General features: G+C 36.6%; 1 protein-coding gene and 1 pseudogene across 4 annotated transcripts; one reads left to right on the top strand and one right to left on the bottom strand.

The window, feature by feature from the left end:
* Positions 1-2,310: 2,310 nt before the first annotated feature.
* LOC113726823 (tRNA dimethylallyltransferase 2-like) lies at positions 2,311-7,296 on the bottom strand. Of its 4 annotated transcripts, none has more exons than XM_027250704.2 (11): positions 6,978-7,295; positions 6,801-6,855; positions 6,612-6,691; positions 5,391-5,459; positions 5,053-5,125; positions 4,848-4,954; positions 4,571-4,645; positions 3,825-4,226; positions 3,193-3,268; positions 2,943-3,103; positions 2,311-2,833 (listed from the first exon to the last, which is right to left on the bottom strand). In XM_027250704.2, the coding sequence occupies exons 1-11, from the start codon at positions 7,176-7,178 to the stop codon at positions 2,714-2,716; spliced, it is 1,419 nt and encodes a 472-aa protein (XP_027106505.1). In that variant the 5' UTR covers positions 7,179-7,295; the 3' UTR covers positions 2,311-2,713. The 4 variants fall into 4 exon arrangements, 3 of the variants coding, with proteins under 3 accessions (XP_027106505.1, XP_027106513.1, XP_071932302.1); XM_027250712.2 differs by having other exon boundaries at positions 2,943-3,100; XM_072076201.1 differs by having other exon boundaries at positions 3,825-4,079.
* A 953-nt stretch (positions 7,297-8,249) lies between these two features.
* Positions 8,250-9,632, top strand: LOC113742091 (flavanone 7-O-glucoside 2''-O-beta-L-rhamnosyltransferase-like; annotated as a pseudogene).
* Positions 9,633-10,130: the final 498 nt, after the last annotated feature.

Raw genomic sequence — 10,130 nt, 5'->3', positions numbered from 1 at the left:
TTTTTATTCTATATATATGATTGTCCCCCCCCCTCCCCTCTTCTCCCCAACAATTAATGTTTGGATTCTAGTTTTTTGAAGAAAAATTTTTAAGTTTTTCATGAACATATTTTTTTAATTATCTTTTTATTTCATATATATGAAATTACTATAGTACATTTTTCTATAAAACAAAAAACTCTAAATGATAGCAACTCAACAGGATTCTATAGTTTCAAACCGTAATCAACACTCGTGAGTCACGACCTGATATTCATTTTTTATGGTGCCGAAAAAGTGTTCATTTTATTGGCTTATGTTAACAGTATCTACTGAGCATGCAATCCCCACAAGTTTAACTTTTGGATTGCCAAATGAGAAAGCATTAATTAGTTAATCTGATGCCAAGCATGATTACATCTTTGACAATATCTATATTTAGGGGTGTCAATGGGTTGGGTTTGGACCCGGACCCGACTCAGATCCGATAAATTTTTTCGGGTTTGGGTTGAAAAATAATTTTGGTACACGAATTCGGATCCAGACCCATTTACTCTAACAAAAAAAAATAGATCGGATATGGAATAAAGGATTTCGACCAGTATTCGACCCAGATTCGAACAATATATTAATAATTATAAAATATAAATAATTCTAAATATATTCTTTTACCAAACTAACAATTTAGTAATGACTCAGTAGATTGATTTGTAATTAGTTTTGGATTGACTATTGTGAGTTATTTGTAATTTAACTTTATAGTTTGATTTGTTTAAATTTGGAGATTGGATTTGTGATTGATTTTGCATTTAATTTTGAAATATTTAAATTTGAACCTTTTAGATCTGGACCCCACTCGAACCCGTCTGATTGGATTCCGGGACTCTAAGGTCAAGACCTGTCGAGTATACAAGTCGGTTCGGGTCTGGGTCCGAAATTTTCAATTCCAATCCAAATCCAATCCGTTGACACCCCTATCTATATTGTACTCATCAACTATAAAGTAGTTACCACTACAATTATTTCTTGTCGAATTAGTTTTCAATTTCTAAGAATGTGAACACCTCTACATTACGGCGACAGCTGCAGAAAAGTTTGTTTTTTGAAGAAGGAAATATTACCAGATTTAGGAGGGAAAATCGTGAGGCCAGTTCCCCAAAAAAAAAAAAAGAGGGCCAGGGTAAATGTTTTCTGCAGCTGGCAAATCTAATTGTTTTCGTATAAAATGAGAAATGAAAAGATAGTCCTGTCCGGTTAAATAATGAACTGCGTTCATTCAGAGTTCTGACACGAAGTACGGAAGATAACGCAAGTTTTATCGAAAAGTCCATACGATGAAATGAAGCCGAAGAATCGGCACTTAGAGCTAATCTTCTTTTTTTTTTTGGGTAACCGGAACATGACCGTTTCGAATCCTTAGGATCCGAGTCGACACATCAAATTGGAGGAGTGCGCCACGGCCTCACGCAACGACCCCGAGCGAGTCACGGGAGTTCAAGTCCAAGATAAAATTCGAACCCTAATCTTAGAATGCGCCACAGCACTTCAAATCGGAGGAGCGCGTCATGACTCACTAATCTTAGAGCTAATCTTCGATTGTTGAACAAGTCGTAAAACTTTTTCATCTTCTTGTTCCATCCCAAGAATTTTGAGGCCGTTGATATTGACAGCAATCTTCAGCATAAAAGTAGAATGTTCATCGAATTTGAACACGAGATTATTTAAAATAATTACCGTAACATTTTTTATCATATAATCTAAGTGAAATAAACAAAATTTTTTAAAAATTAAAAAATTGATTGAAAATTGTAATCATGATACAAGCAAAACAATATTTGAGAAAAATAATATGTTATGCATACTTATTAGAAGTTGTAAAAAAAATAATTTAAAAAATAACGTAAGCATACACGTGGTGATGACTTGGCACAGTCATATTATGTTTTAGGAGCCCCTCGAATTTGAATAAATTGTAGATTAGCCAAGAAATTTTCGTGAATTTTAAAATTCAAGTAATGATTGCACCTCCGAAATCATATAAAATACCCTTTCCAGCTTGCATGCTCAACAAATCAAAATACAATCGTACAATCAGCCCATCCCTAAAAAGAATTAAACCCATTCAAGAATTCAAAAAGAAGAATAGCACTTGAAAAGCAAAAGAGTTTGAAAGCCTTTGCAATAGATAAATAGGACTTAAACTCTTACCTTTTTTTTCGCTGAATTTGTGTTTATATAGAATATTACTTTCAAAAATAATTACTGTAACACTTTCAACGATGCACTACATGTAACATAACAAAAAAAATGGTCAGGAAGATAAAAAAGCAATTGAAGAGCATGTTCGTCATGCAAGTAAAATAATATTCAAAATTAAATAATTTGGGTATCCAAACACATAGTATTGTAGACAATGATATGAACTTAAGAAATAGGTAATGGTTCCCTACAGAAACAGGTCTCGACTCCACCAGCAAGTAATACTACAGCAGGCCGGCTACATTTTGAAGCATTGGTTGTTTCGATTTCGTTGTTTGTCTGAGAGAGAAAAGGATTGCCCGGCCCAGCAAACCACCAGGTTAATGCAGTGCGGGATTTTGTAGGCATCAACTGCTCTAAGCTATAGAACTCTCGACGGGTTTCCGTAGCGAGTAAGCAACTGGATTTGCGTTCAGAAGGAGATGAAACACCATAGCATGTTCGAGTAATTTACCTGCACAACGTTGGCTGATTGTCACCCTACAGAGACAGACCTTCCAGACTTTTTAAGCCGAGATACTCGTTTTCGGTGACTTCTGCCCTGTTTATGCTGCTCCCACTCATGTGCCCCTCGGAGTACCCTATTTCCACACGCCTAGCAGAAAATAGAAACCTCAGCTACGCACAAGAAAACCAGGGTAAAGGATGGTTGGGGAGGGAAGGCGCAGGGAAGGTTACAAGCTTTGCTGACTACCATTACTAACCTCACACGCATACTGGGTCCAGAGGTCCCTTGGAATCAAATTCATTTCTTCAGAACCATTTCTGAGCTCGTCTGAGCAAGCATTGTCATGAAGAAAAGATCTGATTATTCTGCCAGAGGGTTCAACAACTTGAGTTGCCCATAAATCATCAGAAACACCTGCTGAGCATATGCAATCCAATTCATACTTACGAGGTAAAGTGGCTTTCAGAAAGGCAGAAAAGCAACTTTTGAAACATCAGAAGACGTACAAGATATCGATTCTGTTGCATCAACAAAGTGTATGTTCCACCCAAACAGCATCTGCAGTCGTCCAAGCCTTCTTTTCTGTGGATAACAAGGACAGCATAGTAAGATCTTTAAATTTATATTAGGAAAAATATCCTGGTTATTTTGAGGGATGCTTTAAAAAAAAAAAAAAACCAATTATCACCAAAGGAGCAACTTTGAACTGATTTGGCATCAACTCTTAGCATAAAGAACTTGTGTAATTACTTTTCCCCCTATCCTTTTTCACTTTTAATGTGCATGGATTTGTTTTCTTCCCGGTGAAAAGTTCAGATTACAGGTGAAAGCTGCAATAAATTACCTGACAGCAGATTCTATAGAAAATTATTGATGGACCAATAGTTTTACTTTATTAACTAAAACAAGTTTCTAAACTTGCTGCACTACCGATAACGGGACACAACTGGACACATATGTTGAAGATGGCGACCCATTAGAATTTATGATCCAAGATAGAGGTGCAACATGCTTGGTGTGGAAAGGATCATATAAACAGGAAAATTGCCAATCCTGGGGAATCTCCATAAGCATTACTGTGGCATTAACTCGTTTACTTGCTCTATAGAAAGGCAAATACACACATAAATCGGCTTACTTGGCGGCGAACAAGTCTTCTTGTGTTCAATTTTACTCTTTCTATGGCTTCTGTTAGTAGGTCTTGCAGTTGTTGGTTCTTGTTGGTACCATCTAGGATTTGCTGCATATCTGCTTTCAGTGACTTATCAGCTGAAATCAGGTAATGGGCATTGCCATGACGACTTTCACATTCAGAAACATAACACCTCAGAAAATCTGCAAACTCACGGACCCCAATTGCCTGCCGTAATCCTCGTGTACAATCCGCATGCAACTTATAAATATCAAAAACTTCATTAAGTAGACCAGAATTGACCATGCAGTCAACCCTTTTCCCAACATAGTCATCGAGTACAGGTAGAGATGCATCTACACAAATGAAACAGCAATCATATTTGCAATTATCAACACGACCCCAGTTCTGCCCTGCCACCAGCAGAGTAGGAAAGTTATTCAAAACCACGAGGAGACCTCAATGTATATCATTGCAACTCATCAGATGGCTCTTTCCTGATAGCACTTCTTTTCACACTGTTCTGAAGGAACAACATGCTAACCGTGGAAGGCAACAGCATACAATTAAGCAAAATATCTTACATCAAAAAAAGGGAACATCTAGATGAATACCAAAAAAGTTCAACAAAAGGGTCATCATCCATTGCAGTAAGATGCCAAAAATGAAAGAACTCAGTATCCATACTATGTAGATCCTCTCTATACAGAGACAACTATAATGATGCAGATATTTCATGCAAAGAAACAAACCTCCATGGCCTTTTCATGTAGAAGTTTGCTTGGAAGAACACCAAACCGTGCATATAAACTTAGGTATTGAGTTATCTGCATTAATGTGAAACAGAATGAAGAGAATCAGGAAATACAAATCCCCCGAACCTTCAGCAAACCAAATTTATCACAATTTTCTCTCTTTTTCCATCCTTTCTTTTACAAAGTGAAATAAGCATTTGAAACACTGAGTTCCCTGCTTATACTTCAAAATCAGTGAAGAAAACAGTGACATGTGAGTAGGCAATATACTAACCTTTCTCTGATCATTAGGATGAATTCTATTTGATGCTACAGGGTCAAGTTCTCTAAGTTTCTCATATGTGTAGGCAAAATTCTCTGCTTCATCTGCTTCTTTATCACCTATAAAAAGCAATAATACATATACATAGATTCTACCATTCAGATATTTATCTGGGCCATCTTATACCTTGATAGTATACTATAAATAAAGGATCTACCTGGATTTCCAAATGAAGTGTTCTCTTCCATGTCCTCCCTGGATTCATCTAAAAGGAAAGGACTCACAAGAGCCTAGACATGAGGCAAGCGTGAAGAAAACAGGAGTATCAAATGTCTACAAAAAATTAAGACAACAAAAGAATGTTGGAAAACAAATTTAACGCGTGAAAGAACATTTTTAGGATGAAGAATAGCATATATCTCAACTGGACTTCACGTACAATGTAAAATCCTTAAGGAAAAAAAAAAGCTATTTGGAAGCCTGTCAAGTCAAAACCATCTGGATGCCAGCAGCAGTTTCAATATGGAATAGCAGAAAAAAAAAAGGTAAATTTACCTGAATATAGTAATTAGTTCCTCCAACTATGACTGGCAATCGCTTACGGGACCATATCTCACTGATTATCTAGCAAATCAATCACAAACCAAGTTATACAATGTGATAGCCAAAAGGAAACAGAAAACTGGATGCAATAAAGAAACAATTCCACACTAATATAGCTTTTTGAGACCATTAGCTCCTCAGACAAAGAAGACAAAGTAAAACTATTGAATGGTGTACAAAAAGAGAAAGAAAGTGGTAACTTCCTGTTCCTTCTGGTGCACTTTCTTTGTCAGATATGCTTAGGACACAAAGCTTTTGTACATAAAAGATACCATCCCTCAAATTCAGAAAATCACCAAAATGAGATGGTAAAATCTCATGCAGCTGTTTAAGTGTGAAACCTCAAAAAAGCACATGGATCAGCAAAAACATTTTTAAGTGTTTCAGCCTTATTTTGGAAATTCCAAAGTCAGCCAGCAAGCAAAACTAGTTGTAGTGAACCAACAACTCAAAAACTTGATGCATCGTACCAGTTTGCAGCGAACTTCAATATAGTTCCACAAATAAACCAAGCTGCTCACAAGCAGCTAAGGCTCGATGATGTCAAAAGCTTGACACCACTTAGTTGTGGCCAAGTCTGAGCCAGGTCCAGCTATTTGAGTGCATATTGTAACGAAGCTCAAGCTGGATGCTCGGCAAGCAAAGTTGTCAAAGCTACTCTGTTCATTTATTTTATAAATTTTCAGATATTTATTTTACTGGTATACTTGCTAAATTAAGCTCGGTTAACTAATTTACCGGCTCCAACTCAAGTTCCAGTACACTTAAGCACCGATAATTAATTCACTAGTTTGAACTCCAATTTGACCAAGCTCAAGTGCTCATCAATCTTATGCGAGCAGAGCTCAACCTCATCCATTAACTGGTCTGAGACAAACTCAAGCTCGGCCTAGTGAGCTTGATAGTGCTCAAACTACTTCAGTTTTTAGCTGAGCTTGACTCGACAAGCCAGATTCTCAACTTAACTACATTGCACCTCCAACTCAAACTTAACTACTTGAAACCAATTTAATCTACATACAGACTTTACAAATACAGAACATCAATTACAACCGTCCTTCATAAATCACAATTCGTGATAATCCCACCTTAGTTGCTGTAAATGATATAAAAAATCCAATGAAAGTACCAATCTCATTAACAAAAATTGAGACATTTCTGAATATATCTTACAGGAATAGCAGCATCCCGAAAATATTTAGCTGTAAATTCAGCAGTCCGGCTGATTGTCCCCAACAAATGATGCGGCACTCCTGCCCAAACATCCATATTAACAAATACACATCAGGCACTACTTCAGCCAACACATTAGCATTCAAATATATTAACTATTCAACTATAAAAAAAGAAAACTGAACAAACCCTTTTGATCTTGGATTGGCACCTTATTGGTAAGAACATCTAATCCCTTGTAAACCTATAAATACAAAGCCAAAAAAATAATAATTTTTTGTTTTAAAGCAGACAAATAAATCTGTAAACCTTCAAAAAGAAAAAACCCAGAAATAAAAGTTGAAGCTTTTTTAGTTTTGCATTTACCTGCATGGAGTCGGCGTTGATGATTTCGATGGGGAAGTGGGAGGCGAGGTCGATAGCAAGTTTGGATTTGCCAGACCCGGTTGCTCCCATGACTACCAGTACCTTGGGCTTGGAATTTGAACCCAAATTTAAATGTGGGTTCGGGTTCAAATTTGTTGGGGGTTCGGTTTTCGGAGGTTCTGGTTCTCCGCCACTAGCCATTGCTCCTCTGCCGCCGTACAAGATTTTGGAGGTAAAAAAAGTGAGGGGCGGAACCGAAACTTTTTTTTTTTTTTTTTTTGAGGGAGGCGAAACCGGAACTTCACGGGGTCGAAATGCAATAAAAGAGAGAAAAGGTTTTGTATTTTCTTAGTATATGCCCTTTGTTAGGTACTTCTTTTAAGTTTTTACGATATAGGCTTTAATATTTGTTTAAATTATATAATCTCCTCTTTGAGTTTTTTCATTTGAAAGAAAAACAGCTCATATATTATTGTTTAAACTCAATATGACAAATTTTTGAAGCTTTATTTTGAATGAATTCTTGAACCCTTTAATTATACAAGTTTCTATTGTTTCCTTTTCGTAAAGTCTCAAATAATTGAGGTATTCTTTTTTTAAGAAAAAATGGATTTGATATGAATTGCTATTAGTAATAGAATGAACCTTTTGATTTTGAAAAACAAAATTGCACGATTCTTGAGTTGAGGGAAAAGATTTTTACTTTTTTCATACCTTAATTACAACAAGCAAGAGAAAAAATATATTGAAGATGTAGAAGGGACAAATACTTAAATTGATGAACAAAGATGAAATTTGTGCGGACAGAAGCCCAAAGATGAAGATTATGGTTTTAAATGGTAAGCATAGAGTAGGGGAAACTTACTTTAGTTTCTTTTTGTTTTTTTTGGACATGATGTAATTTGAACTTCTTCATCTTTAGCAACCTTTATTGGATTTTTAGGTCAAACCATAAAATTCTGGTTTATACTCATCTTAGCATCATCCATATGTAACTTTGTATTAGCCTATTAGGGGTGCTCATAGAATCTCTTTGGGCTAAAGTGAAATTTAACAAAAAAAGTGGTAAAGTATCATAATTTTTATTGTCTTGCCTGTCAATAGTTTATATGCACAAGGGTTTTGGTGTGGATCTATCTATCCAATTTCCTAATTTCTGTTTGTTTGCATTATTGCATATCTGCACATGGGTTCTGCTGCCAATTACTCTTTTTGTTTTCCTAATTTCTGGTTGGTTTACCAGTTGTGGAAACCATTCAGTTCTAGATATGACAGGTGCTCTTTTATCACCCTGGAGCTAGCCTAGCCAAGAAACTTACCAGCAGAAATTCAAATTTCCAGGTATTTATATGTTCCACCCCTGTTAATTTATGTCCATTTACAGAATATCTTGCTGAAAAATACAATTATTCTTCTTCGATTCGTTTCGTAGACATTCATTATCTTCCTTCAACCTTAGAACTCCCTCCTAGAGTATCACTCCATCAAAATCCTTCCACCCCATCTCTTGCCTTTCCTCAAAATTGCCTTTGATGAAGGAAAAGACTATTTTCTTGACCTTGTAATTTGTGATTTTCTACAACCTTGACCAGCAGCTGTGGCTCGAGAAGAGAGCATCCCATCTGTACTTTTCCTAGTTAGTGCTGCATCAACCTGTGCCTTCTTCGAACACTGCTGGTTGTCCCACTTTGGATTACCCGTTTCAGGAGCTGAATTTGCCAATAAAAATACGCATCAGAAACTCGTGCAAGTCATGTATGATGTGTCAAATGGTCTCACAAACAAGGAAAGATACTTCCAATGCATTGAGAAATCTTCAAATTTTGTACTGGTTAAGACATTAAGTGAGATCGAACAGAAACATATCGATTATTACTCTCTGAAGATCAAAAAAGAGGTGATCCCTGTGGGTCCTCTTGTTCAAGAACCAGAAAATAAATCAAGTGATATGGTGTTCTTTGAGTGGCTGAGCAAAAGGGGCCCTCCTCCTGTTGTTTTTGTCTCATTCGGGACCGAATATTTTCTCTCCAAAGAAGAAATTGAAGTGATTGCTTATGGTTTAGAATTGAGCATGGCGAGCATCATATGGGTGGTTAGATTTCATGGAAGAGAAAATGTTACCAGTTTGCTGGAAGTATTACCGGAAGGATTTCAGAAGAGGGTAGCAGAAAGAGGTATGGTTATGGAAGGTTGGGCGCCACAAGTGAAAATACTGAGCCATCCAAGCATTGGAGGATTCACGAGTCAACACTTGAGAGTATAGCATTCGATGTTCCAATTATTGCAATGCCTATGCAACTTGATCAGCCCTTGAATTCAAGATTGGTTGCGGAGCTTGGGAAAATGGGAAATTCAGAGAGGGAGAGATTGCATGGGTGATCAAACAAGTTGTAGTGCAAGAAGGGGGGAAAAATCAGAAAAAAAGTTAAAAAACTCTTTAAGTAGCAAGGTAAAGGAGAAGGTACTTACCCCAAAAAAAGATAAAGGAGAAGGAAGATGAAGAGGTCGATCGTGTGGTGAAGAAGCTTCTGCAGCTTGTTAAGGAGTGATCATCAATTTTTGCATAGTTCAGTGTAAGACAAGGGATTTGTATGTGTCATTTTACAACAAACTTCATGGCTTTTAATGTCTTAGCAATCTCTGCTCTTATTCCAACCTTAACTCTTCGAACCTTCAGAAAACCCCCAAAAAGAGAGACACAATTGCGAACATTATGGCCTGTCAAAAGCAGCATTGCACGCACATAAATTTCACCATTCAGACATATATTTGGGCCATCTTTTAATCGAAATGTAGATATTAAAAGAAAAAGCTTTACCAGGATTACCAAATGAAGAGTTTCATTCCATGTCCCCGGGATTCATCACAAGGAACGGACTTACAAGAGCCCAGACATGAGACAATGGTGGAGGAAACAGGAGTATCAAAGTCTACACAGTATTATGTTAAAAAAAAAACGAATATAACGCTGTGAAATATCAATTTTAGGAGGAAAGAGTTGCATATATATATCTCCTAGACATGTAATATCTTATAACATGCCAGCAAAAAACAAGATAACCGGAACGCTGTCAGAGTCCAACTGTCTAGACGCTGGATTGAGGAGCAGTTTCAATTTGACATAAAAGTTAATAAAGATTTACCTGAATATAT

The sequence above is a fragment of the Coffea arabica genome, chromosome 1c, assembly GCF_036785885.1.
Source record: "Coffea arabica cultivar ET-39 chromosome 1c, Coffea Arabica ET-39 HiFi, whole genome shotgun sequence".
Taxonomy (NCBI): Eukaryota; Viridiplantae; Streptophyta; class Magnoliopsida; order Gentianales; family Rubiaceae; genus Coffea; species Coffea arabica.
This window is presented reverse-complemented; position numbering and strand designations above follow the sequence as displayed.